Here is a 20,332-nt window from a genome sequence, read left to right as displayed (position 1 = left end):
TAGCCACTCTGAGAGTCTACTGACTACTATAGGAGGCAATGTTGCTTAGTGAATAGAACACTAGACTGGGACTCAGGAGACCTGGGTTCTATTTCTGGCTCTGGCAATGGTTTGCTGGGTGACTTTGCAAGTCACTGCCCTTCCTTCTGCCTCAGTTTCCCCATCTGGGAAATGGGGATGAGGTGTCAGCAAAGCACTTTGATAGCCATAGATAAAAAGCACTATGCAATATATTTTATTATTATTGCCTAGCTGGTCTCTTCTGGTAATTGAACTTGCTATGTGAGGACCTGCACTTCTCCCTGTTCAAGCCATGCTGAGTGGGAACTCGTCTAGCCTGGTTCATCTACTCTAGAGCTTCCCAGCATTTCCTGTTTTGGGACTGTTACAAGAGAAAAAGATGTGGGACTCTCCCTACCACTGAGCCATAAAGAAAGGGAGAGCGGTTGTGACCCCCTGGAACCCGCACCGAGGAGGATCGCAACCTCTCAGCTGAGAGCCCATGCCCTACTCCATTTAACTTCTGGCTGGTGCAGTCAGAGAGGTCCGTATGGGGCTGCTCAGCCTGTCTCCTCTCTCCCCTTCAGCAGCTGCCTCCTATATTTATATCTGAGGCTGGTTCTGACCAAAGGTCTGGCTTCTCTCTGGTTTCTCTATTCAAGGAGGATCAGGTCTGCATGTGGGGAAACCTGTGGTGGCTCCAAGCTGTGAAGTGAGCAGTGCTGGGTTTGTTCTGTCTCCTACCCTGAAGTGATGGATGTGGCAGTGATGGAGAAACACCTTTAGTGGTGGGAGGAGAAGGGGAATCTTCCCTTTCCAGGTCATTGTCCTCTCCCAGCAGTGCCCGCCCTTGGGTGAGTAATGGCCTGTTGCCTGCTTGGCACAGCCATGGTAGGATGGTGACAGCCATAATAATAGTGATGTAATTTGCCTGTTGATCTGAGATGTGCCATAATTACTGCACGATTACAATATTCTTACACCACACCTTGCAGTCCCTTACACTCCCCAAGGGCTCCTCTTGCTCCTACCTACCTCACATGACCCACAGAATTTGATCTGCTCAGTTAGCATTTGTCACATGCTCTGCCTGTCTGTCTCTCACTGATGTGATTTAGTGATGCTCCTGCCTGGCATGTCCATGGCTCCTCAAATGTCCACCCAGAACTGTGCGACCATCTCCCATCATTCTATCTGCCTCTAAACTTAATCACAGGGTGGGCTCTGCACACGACTTGTAAAAAGGATGTTGTTGGAGGTGGGAGCTGTGGTTGGGTACAGTGAATGGGGTTGTATAGCCATGAGCAGGGATAGGCGAGTTGTCATGCTCCTGGTTAGAGCTCACGTTGCTTCTGGGTTGGGGTGCTGGATGGTGCATGTGCTCACTGGCTTTCGCAGCTCAGACAGTGGAAATGTTGGCTTAACTCTGTCTCCCGCCTTCTCTCAGGCTTACCTTTCCTTGTCCTCCTGGACAGAATCCTAGAGAGAACCCTGGACCCAAAGGACAGAGCTGCACTTTGTGCATCAGGGCTGAGGTTGGTTCTCAGTCAGTATCAGTTTGGGGTAAATTACCCTCATCGTGCGTCTTTGTTGCAAAAACCAGCTTGGTACAAGTCTTATTGCTCTGTCACTGACATCCGTTTCAGGACCAGTTTGCATTAGTATCTGTACAACTGCTGAATCGGGCTCACTAACTATTTGAGCCTCACAATCCTGGTCCCCAAGGTAGCTAATTAGTCTCTTCATTTTGCAGATTCATAGATTTCAAGGTTAGAAGGGAAAATCAGATTATTCTAGTCTGACCTCCTGTACATCACAGGCCATAGAATTTCATCCAGTTACCCCTGCATTGAACCCAATAATTTGTATTTGGCTAAAGCATACCTTCCAGAAGTATGTTCTTGTTCTGAAGATATCAATAGATGGAGAATCTCCCACTTCCCTTGGTAGTTTGTTCCAATAGTTAACCACCCTCACTGTTAAAAATGTGTGCCCTATTTCTAACCTGAATTCGTCTGGCTTTAACTTCCAGCCTTTGGTTCTTTGTTATGCCTTTTCCCTCTCAATTAAAAAGCCACTTAGGACCCAGTATTTTGTCCCTGAGAAGGTACTTGTATACCATAATCAAGATAAAAGAAGCCGAGGTACAGGGAATCAAAGTGATTTGTCCAGGGCCATGTAGGGACCTACCAAATTCACGGCCATGAAAAACATGTCATGGACTGTGAAATCTGGTCTTTTGTGTGCTTTTACCTGATACTATACAGATTTCACGGGGGAGACCAGAGTTTCTCAAATTGGGAGTCCTGACCCAAATGGGAGTTGCGGGGTGGGGGTCACATGGTTATTTTAGAGGGGTCGCGGTATTGCCACCCTTACTTCTGTGTTGCCTTCAGAGCTGGGCGGCCGGAGAGCGGCGGCTGTTGGTCAGGCACCCAGCTTTGAAGGCAGCACCCTGCCAACAGCAGTGCAAAAGTCAGGGTGGCCAGGCCATACCAGGCCATCCTGACTTCTGTGCTGCTGCTGGCAGCAGATCTGCCTTCAGAGTTGGTTCCCAGCCAGCAGCCACCGCTCTCCAGGCGCCCAGCTCTGAAGGCAGCGCCGTTACCAGCGGCAGCGCAGAAGTAAGGGTAGCAGTACCACAACCCTGCCTACAATAACCTCTTGCAACCCCCCCCTCCCCCCATCCAACTCCTTTTTGGGTCAGGACCCCTACAGTTACAACACCATGAAACTTCAGATTTAAATCGCTGAAACAATGAAATTTATGATTTTTAAATTCCTATGACTGTGAAATTGACCAAAATGGACCGTGAATTTGGTAGGGCCCTAGGGCCGTGGAAGGAAGCAGTGTGACAGCCAGGTATAGGACTGGGGTAGACGCTTCAGTTGAAAATGGTCAGTCTCTCTCTGAAAGCTGGTTGAGCTGCATAGCTAGTACATCCAGTGCCAGGCACTCCGACCTAGAGTTTGACTAGGACCCAGATTTTCTCTCCCTGAACCAAGCCTGAATAGCTGGGCACAAGGAGGTTCATGTGGGGTGGGGGAGAAGGAGTCCCCTTTTTTTCAGGCCCCAGAATGGCAAAGGAGCCACTCTGCTTGGGACTGTAATAATAGCTGCTGGTGTAGCCCTGTCAGGTGGGGTGGGGGAAACAGCCTGGCCTGGTCCCCCTTGCTGCCAAGGTTGAAGGGGGCCATTCTGTGGAGCATGGCTTCTTGGTGTGCAGGGGGCATGGACTTCCTGTGTATTGGAACCCCACTGGCTCCTAGGGAGGTGGGGTCCGTCACAACCACCATGGAGAAAGAGGGGTGAGGAGAGACAAGGCAGGCAATTTAAAATGACACCACGACCCCTTGTTTCCAAGCGGATGGGTGGGTGGGTTTATGGCTGCACTAATGGATATGGGACTGTGAGCAGGGATTGATCGCGCTGTAAGTTGCTGAGTTATTGTTGGATGTTGCGCTTTTTTTTAACCCCCTCCCTTCACTGTGCCGTTTAAAAAAATCAATGCTAATCCCTTGGTCCCATTAGTGACTTGTACAGAGGTCACCTCCTGGCTCCCTCTAGCCCTCCTCTACCCCCAGACTAAACAGGGCTTGGAAGCTGAGCCATACCTTTAAAGAAACCATCCAACAGGAGTATGAGCCAGGGATCTCCTCTGGCCATAAGCTCTGGTTGGCATTGCCTGGTGCCCACCTGCCAGCTGGGTATTCTGCTGTTCTCCTGACTTCAGCCTGTTCCTCAATCCCAGCCAGACTGCAGGAATTGGTGTTTGTGACTCAGGGGGCAGCGCTGGTTCCTCTGAAGTGGTGCTGATACTATATGCCCCCAGCATGGTATCAGGAGGCGCTTTGATGCGGGAACTGGTCTTGCTCAGACATGGGGGTGGGCATTCAAGTCCCTGTGGCTCTCTCTGCATGGTAGGATGCAGTAGTTTTAACCCAAGGGTTCTAGTTGTTAAGGATTGACAATATGCTCATTTTGGAGATACCCTGCCTCCCAGAATTCCACCTGCATTTTCCGTTGGATATGGCCTTCCTCTTTGTTTCCCGCCTTGATCTGTTGAGTGTGGTGTTAACAACGCTCCCATTGTCCCCAGATGCAGCCACATTTCAGTGGTACCGGCATAAAAAGCCCAACACTTTCAGAAGTGACTTGATTTTGGGTGCCTCAGTTTTTCAGTGACCAACCTGACACCCCTCAAAAGGGTCTGAGTTTTCAGAGTGCTGAGTCGCCTGCCTTTTGAAAATCAGGCCTATTCTAAGGGGTCCCAGGTTGGCCACCCACAATCACTAGTCTCTTTTGGAAAATGCTTGGCCAAGGTCTGTAACGCAGCTCTGGGATCCTTCAGGATGAAGGCACCAGATAAATGCAAAGTGCTGTTAACCTGCTCCTCTGCTCACAATAGGAGAGAAGCAGGTTTCTCACTATTCTCACGTTACAGCCAAAGAGCTGCAAGGTTTCATGCTTTTTCCTTTTAAATATTATATTAGAATCGGGTTATTAATGATTTTTAAAATAGAGGAGGACTCCTTTTCTGTCTGGTTTCAATAATTAAAAATAAGTACTGACCCCTCAGATGCAGGAGCTCGCACACGGAGTTAGCAGGATGTTTTCCAGCTGACGTGCACAGTAGGGAAAGGCGTGTGTGGGAGAGATGTTCAAATGGCTCTGATTGATTGCTGAGCAGGGAAACAGGCCCTGCAGAGGTCCCTCTGCCTCTCCCAGCCACTGAGTCAAATGGCAAGGCTGTGTGGGAAGTGAGGAATTTCATCTCCATGTCTATAACTGAGAACATAATGCAGATCCATCTGGGAGATAAAACTGAGAAATGTGGAGCTCTGGGTGCAGCTCCCATCTCCTGCTGATTGGCTCATAGTCCCCAATGTCTTTAGGTGGGCAGTGGCTCCTGGGATTGTCTGCTATCCATGAAACTGCTGAGGAGTCTGGAACCCAACACCATGGAAGGAAGGATTCTCTGGTCTCGTTTGCCCACTGGTGGGGGAGGCAGAGAACTCAGTGCCACTTCTTAACGTGGGGAGGTTGGGGAAAGGCTGTTGCCCCCCTGTTTCCTCCATGGATCTCTCCTGCTCCCCACTGGTGACTTGCAGAGGCCCTGGCATCGTGACAGAGTGAGAGGCCCAAGCACCACTGGCAGAGCCATGCCAGCAGCACACATTCAGCCAGCAGCGGGTTGTTGGCTCAGCAGGAACTATTTGGTTTAGTCTCTATACGTCTCCTGCTCTCTTGGGTCTGTGCAAGACTTGTCTCACAAGGAAAGGCACAGCAAGCTTTCAGGGGCTGGATAGTAGCTGGAGGTCAGTCTCAATAATTCAATGCAAGATATCAGCAGTGACCCTGGCATGGGTAAATCTGTATAATGACAATTGCACTTTTCATCCACAGATCTCAGTGCGCTCTACAAAGGAGGTCCCATTTTACAAATGGGAAAACTGAGGCACAGAGATGAAGAGGTCATCTTGCCCAAGGTCATCCGTGGGCTAGTGGCAAAGCTAGGAATAGAATCTAGGTCTCCTGAGTCCCAGTTCACTGCTCTATCCGCTTCCCCCACCGCAAAGTGAATAAAATGGTTGTGAGAACCAAAGTCTAATTAGGGGGAGCTAGTCAAGCTTTTAGCTTGTCTGGCTGGTATCCACCCAGGTCCTTAAAGACTCTTGACCCACTTGCTTATTGCAAGAAATGTTTCTTGGTATCAATTTATAAATTTAATTAAAACTCATTAAATTAAAATCAAGAAAACATTTCACCAGAGCTAAAATGTTGTTGTTACTTACTTTGAACCAAGAATAAAGGCCAACAGCCATCAAATCAAGGTCAAATCAATGAGTTACTCTCATCAGGAAATAAGTTAAACCATCACATTAATACTCAAAATAACCAACCCTTATAGATTTTTAAAGAGGATTCGAAGAAAATGGCTGTCAGTTTGGTTATAAATCCCAGCAAAAGAATTTGATCAATGTCAATCAAATCCTATAACTTGGAGCTGATTAAATGTCTTAATACTGAAACCAAATTATTCTCTCATGTCTGAACCACCGTCTCAGAGCCAGTTATAGAGCTGCCTTCTTGGAGTTCTATTCCTGTGCTGTGGCTAACCCTTTCCTCCCACCAAGAGAGTTATTAGCAATACAGACCTGAACAGAATAGCATCACTTTGACAACTCTTGTTTACCAGAAATTCCAGGTGACAATATCAAATCCCTGAGGACTTTTAAACATAGAACACAGAACTGACTGAAACTAATAGTTCTTATATCTAGGACCATTTTGGCCAGGGAACTTCTCCTGGGGCCTTCCCTGTGTGGACTTCAGGAGTGCTCACACACCCATGCATGTGCATTGCTACACTTCCACACCGTAACCTTAGAGAATCTAAACCAGAGGTTCTCAAACTGGGGGTCATGTCCCCTTAGCGGGTCGCAAGGTTTTATGTGGGGGGTTGCGAGCTGTCAGGCTCCACCCCTAAGCCCGCTTCACCTCCAGCATTTATAATAGTGTTAAATATCTATATAAAAAAAGTGTTTTTTAATTTATAAGGGGGGGGGGGTGTCACACTTAGAGGCTTGCTATGTGAAAGGGGTCACCAATACAAAAGTTTGAGAACCACTGATCTAAACAGACTGGGGTGACTCCCAGCTAATAAAAACAAAGGACAGCAGTGGAAAAAAGGAAAGATACTGAAGATAAATGGGGATTTGTGAACTCTTCAGCTAGAAGTCTTCTGGACTCTCATGGGGTAGGAGCTGGAACTATAGGCAAGGAGCCAGACAGTACTATTGTGCTAGAACAGCAGTCCTTGCTAACAAACCTTCAGGTGCTGGGAGATTGGTGAGAGGCTGGCAAAACCTGTTGGTTCCCGTCTTGACTCCTCTTCCCCAAGATGTCCAGGTCTTGGAGATTCAGAAGCACTGTCATCAGTTTCAGAAAGTCTGACATAAAAAAATCTCATAAATATAGCTGATTGCTAAGGTTTTTACCAGCAACCAGTACTCAACATTCACCCATCAGCAACATTAAAAATAAGTTGAACAACTTATGATTAAAGTCATTGTTCTTTTCCCAAACAAGACAATTTACAGTAATCTTTCTATTTGGAAGTGGGCTATAAATCAAACAATGTATCTTCTGGAATTTTCATCTTGATAGAGAAAAGTTACTTTAAACCCCATCAAAATGAAACTCATTTAAAACACAAAATATTTTAACATTTATCTAAAGTCTGTATTCCTGTATATGTTATTTCTTACTCTCAGTAAAATTATAGGAACAGGTAGAGTGGTCCATCTCATGTCAAAATATACCAAGTAAATATCCTTAAATCAAACTCTGATATGTTTGATTTAAGGATATGGGGGAGGGGGGGATAGCTCAGTGGTTTGAGCGTTGGCCTGCTAAACCCAGGGTTGTGAGTTCAATCCTTGAGGGGGCCATTTAGGGATCTGGGGCAAAAACTGGGGATTGGTCCTGCTTTGAGCAGGGGGTTGGACTAGATGACCTCCTGAGGTCCCTTCCAACCCTGATATTCTATGATTCTAAGTTCCCATGTAGACTTCTGACTTTGCCTATCTATATGTTTTGATTACTATTGATGGAAATCTTTTTTGTTGGTTTGCGTGTGTACAGTGAAATCAAAATTTATTGACATTTACAGAGAAAAATCGAGATCTTCCAAGCCTAAACATAAAGCATGGCCGGACTGGGTGAGAGGAGGGGTCTATATAGTCTAGCATCCTGTCTCCAACAGTGGCCAGTACCAGCTGCTTCTGAGATGGTTCAAGAAACCCTGCAGTGCCAATTTATGGGATAGCTGGCCCCTGGGAAAGTTCCTTCCTGATCCCTGTAAATTAGAGGTTGGCTTAAGCCCTGAAGCTTAAGGGTTGATATCCCTCCTAAAATTCTTCTTTTTAAAAAAATATTTTATAAATCTGGATAGTCTTCTTATCCATATACACAACTAATCCTTTTTGAATCCTGCTAAATTCTTGGTCTCAGTGGTGTCCTGCGGCAATGAGATTGCATTGTGCAATGTATGAACAGGTGTTTCCATAGATCAATTTTGAATTTGTCACCTTTACATTTAATTGAATATCCCCTTTTTCTTATAATAAAAGAATCGGGTGAATTGAAGTTGCCAATCCACCTTGTCTATCCTAGTCATCACAGCACAGGGCTGGGAGTTGGGGCCCCACATACCCAATGCATCGCGGTCGCTGCCTGCAGCACCCCTTAATATTTTACTTCTGGGCTCCCAATACAGCTCTGGGGCTGCTCCTCAACCCCCAGCCTCTCTGCTATTCGAGCCTGGGTCCCTCTCCCCAGTTCAGACATAGTATCTCAGTTCTGTCCTGCAATCCACCCTACTTCTCCAGTCCTGGTCTCCCAGCACAGATCTGATCCACTTCATCCCTGGCCAACAGCCTCTCCTGCTATTCCAGTCTTGGGCTCCTTTCCACAACTCAGCTGGTGTTTCTCAGTCTTGCCCTACAGAAAACTCTGCTAATCCAGCATGGGACCCCTCCTGAGCCACGTCTACAAATTCATGGCCAGCTCTGTGTGTTTTGTGATGTGGACAATACGAGAGCAAGCAGGTAGAGATCCCCACAGCGGTTTTATTTGGGATGCGAGAGAGGTTGTGCACCTGGGTTTCCAATGGCAAAGGGCAAAGAATTATGACAACTCTTTATACAGTGCCCAGGCCACCTTTGGGCAAGATGGTAGATGTGATCCCTGCCCTGAGGAGCATCAAATCGAAATAGGCAGCATAGATAGTTGAGGGGCTATAACAGAAAGCCAAGGAGAGAGTAGTGGTGATTAGCATCGTCACAGTATTATCCTGTTAGTTAAATGTGTCGGTGCCATGTCTTATCATTTTGCTCAGGGCCAGGGTTCCCTTCTTCATGCTGCGTGGTAAAATTACTCTGGAAGCAGTTTCAGTGAAATCAGTGGGCTTACGCATGGCTTAAGGTACTACTTGCTAGGCCCCATATCAGCACAGCACTTACTTTAAACATTGGCTTAAGTGCTTTGGTGAATATGTGTAGACTCAAGCATGTGCTTCGCTGAATCAGGGCCATTATAAGTAAGTGTGTGTGCCTTGTTGTGCTACCAGTTGTCTGAGGTGAGTGTTCAGGTTTATAGAGATGATGATGGAAAACCTCACCATTGATCTTGGGCCGCTGGTTCAACATCATAGACTTCTGGCCCATTGGAATAAGTTGTAGCTGTTTAGCTATTGTGGTTGAATTTGTTTTTCTGCTGGACAGCAGAGCAGCAAGCTGTGAGTAATAGATCATTTGAATCGCTTGACCTGCTTCTAATTCTTGAGTTGATTTGAGCTTTGCTTCCTGCATTGTGGTACATTAGCTCAAGCCTGGGTGCTCCATTACACGCCCTCCTGGGATCATTGTAGTACTGAGTTCCCCATCCCCTATCCCACACTCAGGAGAGTCTGAGGTTAAAACTGGCAGCTCTGATTAACCCCCCCATGTGCTTATTATTATGCACTGGCTCTGAGTCCTTTAAAAGAAAGCATGCCCATTCTGTTCTGCTTAATAACTGCACAGTAATTAGATTCACAATTCTGTTACTGTACTTATAATCACTACCATTAATGTTATGGGGGTTTAGGCAGTAATGGCTTACAGAGTAATTCATGAGCAAGAGGTTTTATTGCTACCTTTATTTTTAGATTGTGTTTTACGGGCCATCTCTGCCAAATGCCAAAATCTCAAATGAAACATCTTCCAGCGACGTTCCCTGCTCCCCTTTTCCCAGTTCTCCCCAATAACCAAACCTGGACTCATCAGGAACTACCTGTTTGATAGCCAATTATCTATATTTCCTGGGTGTTGTCCAGTAGTTAAAGCAATGAGCTGGGCATCGGGGCTGTTTGCAGCTCTGTTACTGACTTGCTGTGTGACCTTGGGCAAATCTCTTAACTGCTATGTGCCTCGGTTATTCCATTTATAAAATGGGAATAATAGTGCTTCTCTAGAGCAGCAGGTGTTGTGAAGCTCAGTTTGCTAATGTCTATGTAGCATTTTTGAGATCCTTGGATAAATGATACTATTGAAAGGGAAGAATTTATTCTCATGTCATCTTCTGGACTAAAGTTGGATCTTTGGGCTTAAAGTTTATATCTTTGGGCTCCGTCCAGTCCTGCTGAGTTGCAGCATTTTAGTGCCAAATGTGTGATGTAGTGTGATGTTCAACACCATTGAAGTTTGTGGGTCAGTTCCTATTGTGCAGCTCCCATTGAAACCATGGGGAGTTTTATCAGTGAAACTGGTCCATTTGCAGTTACACCAATCAGTGAATGTGGTCCATGGAAATTAGAACTGGGAATTACCTTCTAATTTGCCTAATTCATCCCCCAAAGTCATTTTCCATACAAGACAGGAGACTCAAAAAACGTCAGTGTAACTTAAAATGTTATTTGGTGGCAGGGAATTCAGCTCACCTTTGGCCCCAAATGCAAGTTTTGTAAGAAAAGTTATCTTTCAAACTATCCTGTGAATAGAAGTGGTTTGGGTGGAATATAGTGCCTAGCACTGTACAGTGCACCTTCTGGGCCAGCATCCTGTCTGTAACGGTGGCCAGAACCCTACACTGTCAGTTATGGGATAACCTGACCCCAGGGCAAGTTCCTTTCTGATTCCTAGTTGTTAGATGTTTTGGTTCATGCCCTGAAGGATGAGGGTTTGTATTACTTCCCAAGCTTTTTGTTTTTGTTTTTAAAAATATATATTATTGTAATTCTGGCTCATCATCTTATTCAGATAAATATCCAGTCAGTTTTTCAGTCCTGCCAACCTCTTGGCTTCAGTGATGTCTTGCAGCAATAAATGATTTGAATATTTACATAAATTCAGTTAAAATGTTTTTATATTAATTTCCTATAAATGTTCCCCCATGCAAACCAGGAAACCCAAACACAACAGCATTAGGGCTGTGCATGAAAAACGGATGATGAAACTGACTATAAGCCAAATTGCAAATCAAAGCAGCCTTGTTTCAAAAGATAAATGACAAAGCTGATGTCAGGTAAACTCAATATTTAAAAAAAAAATTCTTTCAGTGTTTGTTCATCCTTCAGTATTGTAATGTACTGACTGTGCACTGCTGCTCCCTACTGAATGGAATAAGAACTACTTCACTGTGTGTCATAGTCATGCTTGCAGTGAATCAAAATGCATTTCTGGGAAAGAAAGGCTTTTCAGCCTGAAAGAAACACTTGTGTTTTGTTTGAAATGTTTTGCCCCAAAAAAGCTAATTTTTTGTTTTGTTCTGAGTTGAAAATTTGTTTCGTTTTAGTTTTCAAAAACCCAAAGAGCAATATTTTATCTTCATTTTTCACAGTGAGGGTGGAAAACCCACTTTCTCTTCTCCCCTCCCCTCTTTAGTAGAAGGATGTAAAAGGGAAAGGGTGGGGGGGAACCCAAACCTAAAACTGAAAACCAAAAGGAAACAAATTTCTATTTTGAACTTTCATTGAAAAATAAAACTATTCCATGGAAAAATTTCAGCTGACATGAAAAATGGTCATTTCTTTTGAAAATTAATGTTGTGGTTTTGACGAGCCTGCTGCCAACTAATAATGGAGAGCATCCTTCAGCTCAAGTAGCCTGGGCCTCTTTGGGGGTGCCGAAGCCTCATGCTTTAGGAGCAGCAGATTCTGAATCACTTCCAGCTGTTTCCATGAGGTGCCATGTGGCCCTAGCGTACAGCACGACAACCACTGCGCAGCATTGGAAGGCACTGGATTGGTTAAAACGTGTGGATCACAGTTGATACATGCAGCAGAGTGAATTTCACCTTGTGTTTTTCCAGAGTCCAGTGGGCAATATGGCAGTGCCACGTCCTGGTGGCCATGAGGAGCCTTGTTTAAATCCAATGCTCACACCATTTCCAACTGTCCCAGATGAATTCATATAATGTCCTTCTCTCAGACTTCACAAGGTAGTCTATAAAATCAAATTACTTGAATAGTACTGAGCAAATGTCTTCCCTGTAGAATGAAAGACAGGGAGTGTTTTGAATGTTGGCAGGCAGCTGAGCCCACAGAAATGTGGCATAAAGGCTACAAGTTGGTAGCCCAAAGGGACCTGTCCAGAAGTGGGTACCCAGCCATCACTGCCCTTCAGTGGGGGAGTAGTGAATATTGTCTGACTGCGCCCCTCCGACTTGGTTTTCTGAATCTGAATGATAAACATTAGCTGGGGAATTCCTCCAGCAGGTGGATTCTTTCATTCCTGTGTCAACCCATTGGCTAAAGGGAAGGAAGCAGAAGCAGGCTGGCCCAGAGACTCATCCTTCCCTAAACCTAGTGAGGCTTGGGGTACCCAACCAGAGCAGTGGTGCATTCTTCTTGCTCTGCTCTGCCCTGCACGTGGCTATCCCATTCTAGGATGACCATTTCTTCACTATCCTCTGGTCCTGTTATGCCCTTTCCAGCCTGCAGTCCTATTATTATTTTGGTGATGCCTAGGAATCTCAACCAAGGATCAGGGCCCCATTGTGGCTGGTACTGTCCTGACAAGAGACCTGCTCCCATGTGGATGCACCTTCTAAGGCTAGAGCACTGAATTCTGAGGTGCCTGCCTTTTGCCAACTGCTGTCCATTGGCTCTCAGAAGCTCCTTAGTGTGTCCGTTTCTCCTCCAGCTTTCCAGTGGTACCAGCTGTTGCTCAGTGCATTCACAACATAGGTACTCTACTAAGCAAGGAGTTCAGTCCCTCGAGAGCCGCACACCACAGAAGCTGTCCATTGGATATGTCCCGTGGAGAGACTTTAAGGTTGTATTCCGAAGAGCAGATGCTTTGGCTATGTAAGTGGGTGCAGGTCTTAGGGTTAATGACCCCGGAGCTCTCTTCCCTGTGTTCAGGAAACCACCAGGGCAAGAGGATGAGGCCAGTTGGGATAAGACTTGATCTCCCCAAGGTGCTGTCTGCGCGGGGAGACTGCCAGGACCCTGTCTGGCTTTGGAGCCAGCCTCTGCTTGTGTGAAAGGGAGATCCTTGCTGGCAAGAAGCCTCCCTTTGTCCCTGGTGTATGTTGTCTGGACAAAGCTGCTCTCTCTGGTGCTGAGAAATCTAAGCTGAAGGAGGCACTCTCTGAGCAACTAGGAGCGTGTTTGGCCACAAAAGCGCCTCCTGGACTCCACCTTGGAACCGGTTGTGAAAGCCTTTTCCTGTTGGTTTATGATGATGGGGCAATGGGAAGCTTGATTCCAATAGATGAGATCCTCCACCACTGGCTGCAGCTTTCCTGATCCTTCACAGGCCCCCTGAGTGTTATTGGGCTCTGTCCTTTTCCTAATATATCTACTACCGGGCTAGGTGGTGACTTTGATTATACAGAATGCGTCCTGTGATAAGATGCTTGAATGAGGCCTAGTGTGTGTGCCATAAGCCCTCAGAAGGGCATGGTACTTTGACAGAATGGACCTGCAGATCAGACCAAATTGTTCAGGACACTGCAACATCTTTGGAATGTACAATAGCACATGTCCCACCAATGAGAAATCTTTGGATGTGCAGTTTATAGCATGCATACAAGCATCTGTAGATATCCTAATGTCCCAGCACAGTGTGTGTGTTTGTGGGGGGGACGGGACAGATGACTCCCCTTCAACCTAAGAAGTGAGCAAGGTGAGGGCTCCAGAGTACAACAATGAAGGAGAAAAAGACAAATCAGAGGTTTTGCTATGTAGGCAACTATTTTCCTGAACCCAGGGCAACTCACCCTGTATCAGATCCTCCCCCGCCTTTGGCTAGGATATTCCCTGGGTGCCCCCTTGTCACCTGCAATGCAGGGGTTTGTGTGGCTGGCTAAGCCATTCCCCCCAGGGAGCAAGTGCACTAAACCGCTTTCTGTGTTTGCAAACTGTCCACCCTGCATGTGCCGGCTAAGTGCTGTACACTGCTTGCCAAGATAACACCCAGATAAAATACAGTCTGCTTAAAACTTGTGTGTGCTTCTATTGAATCAGACTAAGCCAGTGTGGCAGCTTAATATACTTCAGTCCTGGCAGTTCAGAGAGGGAAGAAATGAATGCAGAGCAAGTCTGCAGGAGGACCGGAGGCTGTGGGAATAGGTTCCTCCAGGTGGCCGAAATGGGAGTTGGAGGGGTTAGGCGATTTGCACTGGGGTTGTTCTAGGGACATGTGCAGAGTAACCCATGGCATTGCAGCAACCTCCCCAATAGCATTTGAATGAAGATCTCCCATCAGATGGGGGTAGCACTGGATTCTTTGCCAAGCCCTCCACCTGGCAGAGAGCAGTGCAGTTCAGTGGTCAGAGCACAGGACTGGGAACCAGCTCCTGCATTCTAAGCTTGCCTCTACCGCTGGTTTATATGTTGGGAAAGTCACTTAATCACTCTGGGTCTCTGCTTCCCTGCCTGTACAATGGGAGCAGCACCTCGGAGGCGGCTCCTGAGGCTTGCTTAGTGACAAGAGATGCTCTGAAGATGTAAAGGTCTAGTTATTGTCCCCTCCAAACTGGCTAGTGCCTCCCACTGGCTAGGGTACTCTCGTATTTCTCCTTTCTTCTGTGTAAAGCTGGGAACAGTTACCATACAGGGGTGCGGAATGTTGGCCTTTTTCTCACTGGCCACGCCCTGCTGCTTGGGCCTTTTAGAGTTTGCTAGTAGCAAAGCAGATTGCAAATCTGCAGAGGTCAGAACGTGATGTGGCTGTTTACAGCTCATGGAGGCTGGTGTATTGCTGCAGGGCTCCTGTGGGAGAGCAAGAGGCTAATGCAGGCCACAAAGGCAGGTGCCATATGCTGGATATGCTCTGGGATCCATACACACAGCTATTTGCCTAAAGCTCATGCCCAGGTGCCCATTTCTCACCTGGGGGAGGGCTCAGAGGCACTACACTTCTTGGAAACCGGAGCTTGCTTGGCTGTTCTGGGGCATGGGAAATGCAAAGCCCTGAACACCCAGACAACTCTTTTCCTGCCTCCCTGGCAGCTCCTCAGGCTCCTTCCTCCAAGGGAGGACTTGTTAGCACCAGGGTGGTGTCCCTGAAGGGCAGCTGTTCCCAGAGCTTCTCTCTGCCTATTCTCCTTTACTTTGTGTTTCAGGCTTCCTTCCTGATGGGTTCCTGAAGCTCCCACCAGTGGCTCAGGCTACGCCCCGTGAAAGCACTCCCTGCGTGGCCTCCAGCCCGTGCAGCCGTTGCGTCTCCGAACCTGCTTCTGCAATGGGTGGGTTGTGAGCACTGGTAAGACCTGCGAGCCGTGTTGCCTTTGCTGCTCTCTCTCTGTCCTTGTTCCTTCTTGCCCATTTATTTCTGTTCTCCATGTGCTCTGCTGTTCTGTCTCTGGGGTTTTCGCTGTCAGGTAATGAGGAGCTGTGGGTCCAGTCAGTCTTGGAGATGCCGAAGAGAAGAGACATCCTGGCTATCGTGCTGATAGTTCTGCCCTGGACGCTGTTAATCACCGTCTGGCACCAGAGCACCATTGCTCCGCTGCTTGCAGTGCACAAGGGTGAGAGAAACTGACCAGCCCATGCCACATCCCCATGTCTCATTCCATCCCTTTCATGACAGCCATGCTCATCTCCACCTGTGGTCCATGCTCAGGCAGCAGCCTCCCCTGCTCTGTTACAGGGAAAGCCCAGAGCTTGGGGGGTTCTTGCTAAGCGTCAGATCCTGTGGCTTGGAAGCTGGGCAGTTTACTGTTGGGAACTGGAGAGCTCCCGTGGTCATAAATATACAGTTTGTAAGACAGAGCCTTAAAAGAAGATGTGGACCAATGCCCAACGGCTGTGTTTCCTACTCATCACTGTGTCTCCTGTTCGAGAGTGGAAAGAGGAAATCCCTTCTGATGGTCCCTGCAGAAGTTCATCCTGTAGAAGCTAATGACACATTTTGCAATAAAAACAGTAGCCGAAGCAATGCTGATAAATGCAACAGAAAATATCCTCCAGGGCGTCCAAACAAGCTGGGTAAAGAGCAGTGGACTAGAAGGGGGACGCTGGGTAGTGCATTCCTGAGTCAAGGGCCTTTGGCTGAGAGGCATAGGCCTGGGGAGAGGGAGCTCAGGACTTCCTGCTTGTCTCCCCATCTGGATTAGAACTTCAGGAGAGAGGCAGCCTCTAAATTACCGAGCACCCAAGCCATACAGTGGAATTCTGGTCTGGAGTAGCTGAGATCAGATGTGGGTGGATGGTTCTGAGGTGGTGAATTTTTGCTCTGTTGTCAGAGTGGCACCAATGTCCAAGGAGCACAAGCAGCGTCGGGAAGATGCCGCCTTGCCCAGCACATTTGCCAGTATCCCCCCTCTGCCTTTTCCTTGGGCCCTGCTGTCTCCTGGGTTCTATCTTGGAGAGGAGCACCAGTGTATTTGTAGGGAGGGAGCTAAGCTCTGTTTCCCCATCTCTTGCCAATGTTCTAAACTCTCTTCCCCTTACCTCTCACTGTCCACCAGGTCCCCTTCTCCCCTCTCAATTTGGTGTGGCTTTGCCTTACTCTCTACCTGTAGTCTGATGTGCTATTTAAATCTGGCAGCAGCTCTAAGACCTTTTGAGTGGCTTCACCTCCTCTCCTCTATGAACTGTAGGAGAAGGGCTCCTCTGTATTACTCTGCCACAGAACTGGCTCAGGACAGCTCTGAGAGAAGTTATAGTTCTGCCCCCATCCCGAGAGGTCCCCCTCACCCCGAGAGGTTCAGGTGGGTGAGAGCTCTCCCCACGAACCTGGAGGAGTGCATTGCAACAAAGAGGAGCATACTGGAATTGAAAGGCGAGTGTGTTGATGCTATTAAAGGAAAATGGAGTTCCGTCTCCTCACCCCTCCAGGCTCAGCTCAGTGCCCTGGAAGGTAGGAGACACTTCTATAAATGAACAGTGACCTGCAAGGTAGAAGGGCAGCCTTGAGTGTATGATACAAAACTGGGAATGGGTCCTGTTTCCCAGCCCAGCTTCTGACTCACTGGCACACCCTGGGCAAAACGCTTCCATGCTCTGTACCTCAGTTTCCTCATCTGTACAATGGGGATGAAGACATTGGTGTGCCTGAGAAGGGTGTGCAGGATAAATCCATTCATATTTGTAAAGTAGCTTTGAAAGACTTGAGTGGGAGGTGCCAGAGATGAGAAGAGCAAATTAGTGTTGGCCAGCATGGTATGTGAGGAGTGGAAGTGCCAGAGGATTTAAAGCTAAGGTTTTGACCAACGAACCCATGCGTCCTGGCCAAGTTCCACTCTGTCTAATTATGTTCTGCCTCTGTGCTATCACAGTTCACAGTTTATTCAGGGTGTGAATTGCTTCACGTGTTTCAGATTTCTAGACTGCTAGGCTGTGCACAGTGGAGGCAATTTATCTTAGAAAGGGCCTGATCCTGGCAGGTACTGAACTGTCCATCAGTTTTCAGTGGCGCTGGGGATGATCAGCTACTTGACATATTGGGTCTTAAGTCACTTGTGGTGTTTACCCCCAACATCCAGGTTGATGGGTGATGCAGAATAACATAGAAGAGTATGCCAAGAATGTAGGAATTGTTCTAGTGGGTCAGACTTATGGTCCATCTACTCCTGTATCCTTTTGTCCTCTGGTACTTGCCACTGTTGGGAAGTGTCAAAACCCCATATTACACTATTATCACATGCCCTGCAGACAATGCTTGGCTTATGTCCTGGACCGTAAGTGTTGATATCTCTCATTAAGTTTGATCATCCATAGTGTAATTATAGATTATGCTCTTAATGGTACTGATGAGAGGGCTGCAGTGCCCTGGAAATGGCAAACATGGGTAGGCTTGGAAGGATTTCTTTTTTATTGGTAAACGTCAGTTTTGTTGTGTGCATGCAAGCAGACAAAAGGTTTCCATCCGTAATAATCAAAATGTACAGGGAGGCAAAGAAAGAAAAATGCTGCTTAAAAAATTGTTTGAGGTTGAGTTAAGGATATTTACTTTGTGTATTAAGACGTGATGCCAACAAATCTGTCAAAATTTATAAAAAAAGTACAAATCGAAATCAGCAAAGCCCACATGTGAAGGTTTATCTCGTCTTAGCCAATACAGAGGGAAACTCTTGGCAAGGGATTCTGAAGTCCTGGTCGTTTGTACTCGTTGCAAGAGTTGTGGTGTTTGTATCTGTAACATCCTGCATATATCCCTGCAAGATTCCTGACCAGGACTTTGGAACAGCCAAATAGGAGATTGCCTCAAAAGACCCTAGGCCCCACCTGGAAGGTTAGTCAGAGCTGTGTGAACACTTGTGATGTGACTAGGTGACATATTTCAAGATCTCAGCTCAGTGCCTGGATTTAAGGAGCACCTCCTAAATGGGATACAATGTTACCCTGGCCAAATCCCAACGGAAGCCAATTCCATTGTGCTGACCCATATTGTCTCTGGAGCTCCCACTGGTTATGGTATTCTTCACTTGCTGTCCTGAGCTGTTGCTATGCATTTGTGCACAGCTGCAGAGTCCTGCCCCAGGGCATGGAATACAAAGTACTTTGGAATCCTTTGGGGTTGGAAGGTGCTGTATTAGTGTCGGAGTACCTGTTATTCTACACCCGTATGTCGCACTTGATTGTTGTATCTTTGGGCCTTCAAAGCTTGCTGTTCTGAGCAGTTCCCTCCCGCTAGCCTGGAGCTGTCAGAACTTTGCCCATGTGGCTAGTTCACCAGCTGCCATCTCTGTCTTGTGGGTTCTTTGTTTCTTGCAAAAGGCCTCAGTTTTCCAGCTTGTCTCCTTTGCTCTCAGACCAAGAGGGTGACCTCCCCTGCTAGCAAGCTGCCTGCTGGCTTTGCCGAGGGAGTGGTGTAGAGGAAACTGTTAGAGGACTGACTGTATGTGTTTTCTTTCTCTCATGCCCTTGTGCAGATGAGGGTGGCGACTCCAGGCGTGATCTGGCCCAAGGCTCGGACTCCAAGGAGTACTGCCTGTCAGACCGCGACATTGTGGAGGTGGTGAGGACAGAGTACGTTTACACCCGCCCGCCCCCATGGTCGGACACCCTCCCTACCATCCACATCATCACCCCCACCTACAGTCGGCCGGTGCAAAAGGCGGAACTGACGCGTCTGGCCAACACCCTCTTGCATGTGCCCAACCTGCACTGGATCCTGGTGGAGGACTCTCAGAGGCGCACCCCCCTCGTCACCCGGCTGCTGCGGGACACAGGGCTGAACTACACCCACCTCAATGTGGAGACGCCCCGCAACTACAAGCTGCGGGGAGACATGAGGGACCCCAGGATCCCCCGCGGGACCATGCAGAGGAACCTGGCCCTGCGGTGGCTGAGAGAGACCTTTAACAAAAACAGCAGCCAACCTGGGATTGTTTACTTCGCTGACGACGATAACACCTACAGCCTGGAGCTCTTCGAGGAGGTAAGATGCAAGCAGGGCCTGCTCAGCTGGTTACGCTCCCCTCCATCCCCATTCCCTGAGCTTGCAGGCCTCCGCACAGGTCCCCGGAGGCCAAGCACAGGAGCATCCATAACAACATTACTGCTTGCAGCACAGAGTAACAAGGCACTTGGTGTCAGTGACGTGCTCCAGCCAGCAGGTAACACGGTTACACACTCTCCTGAGCCCAAGGCCTGTCATCGCCACTTAGTTTAAGTAAAATACACCCCTAAAGCAATGTCATTTAAACCACCTCTCAGCATGCTCTGGCGCCCGGGCACCAGGCAGTGAAAATGGAGCACATTTGCTAATGTCAAAGGGACCACGGGAAAAGTAGTGCAGACCCCACATTAGGGTGAGGGGTCTATGGATGGGGGAGGGGGTACCGGGCATTGCTGTTTGTGCCAGTTGCAGAGCCCATCATCTTGGATTCATTGTGACCCTCAGTTACCACTTCCTTCCAATGAGCCCCAGGTCTATGCTGCCCCCTTGTATGAACTCCCTGCTCCCATCATTCCCCTTTAGCCGGTCTGCTTCATTGATTTCTGTGGGAATGGTGGGCAGCACCACACGGCAGCATTGATCTTCTGGCAGGATCAGACCCTTAATTGTCTTAAATGGAAAGCTCTCTGGCATCATCTAAGCTGTTCAGGGTAGAGCCATCTGGTTGGCTCCTCCAGTCCTCTCTTTCTATACTTTGCAAAGCTGTAGAAGTATGAGTTATGGTTGCTTCTCGCTTAATTAGTACTGTCTGGAAATGCATCCACTGTGAAACCTTCACTGGTCTCTCTGGGCCTAAGCATAGGTGAGTGTGCATGTGAGAGACAGGTCTGGATGGCGGTAATATACCCTCTAATGTCCTTAAAACAGTGACTGTGTTAGAGATGGCTCACAGGGCTGGAAGGTAGCTATGCAAGTTAAGGGCAGCTGTGGAATG

General features: G+C 47.6%; 2 protein-coding genes across 13 annotated transcripts in view; one reads left to right on the top strand and one right to left on the bottom strand.

The window, feature by feature from the left end:
* GLB1L2 (galactosidase beta 1 like 2) overlaps positions 1-20,332 on the bottom strand; it is a 90,956-nt gene that overhangs the window by 5,481 nt on the left and 65,143 nt on the right. For 2 of the 5 annotated variants that reach the window (XM_048827226.2, XM_075122215.1), the window contains one exon: positions 5,715-6,954. The exons of 1 other annotated variant lie outside the window; for it this stretch is intronic. In XM_048827226.2, coding sequence (XP_048683183.2) covers positions 6,836-6,954 — 119 coding nt within the window. In that variant the 3' untranslated portion in view covers positions 5,715-6,835. Of the gene's footprint in view, positions 1-5,714; positions 6,955-20,332 lie in introns of those variants that run through there. 2 more of the 5 variants (XM_048827227.2, XM_048827229.2) reach the window with 2 other exon arrangements.
* B3GAT1 (beta-1,3-glucuronyltransferase 1) overlaps positions 1-20,332 on the top strand; it is a 51,395-nt gene that overhangs the window by 16,223 nt on the left and 14,840 nt on the right. For 4 of the 8 annotated variants that reach the window (XR_012665770.1, XM_075122216.1, XM_075122218.1 and 1 more), the window contains exons 2-6: positions 11,855-11,983; positions 12,688-12,851; positions 15,116-15,238; positions 15,374-15,520; positions 18,869-19,377. Coding sequence is in view for 7 of the 8 variants with exons in the window: in XM_075122216.1 (XP_074978317.1) it covers positions 11,946-11,983; positions 12,688-12,851; positions 15,116-15,238; positions 15,374-15,520; positions 18,869-19,377 (981 nt within the window). In the remaining variant the exon portion in view is untranslated. Of the gene's footprint in view, positions 1-11,854; positions 11,984-12,687; positions 12,852-15,115; positions 15,256-15,373; positions 15,521-18,868; positions 19,378-20,332 lie in introns of all 8 variants that reach the window. The other 4 variants (XM_075122217.1, XM_048827230.2, XM_048827231.2 and 1 more) reach the window with 4 other exon arrangements.

The sequence above is a fragment of the Caretta caretta genome, chromosome 22, assembly GCF_965140235.1.
Source record: "Caretta caretta isolate rCarCar2 chromosome 22, rCarCar1.hap1, whole genome shotgun sequence".
NCBI lineage: Eukaryota > Metazoa > Chordata > Testudines > Cheloniidae > Caretta > Caretta caretta.
This window is presented reverse-complemented; position numbering and strand designations above follow the sequence as displayed.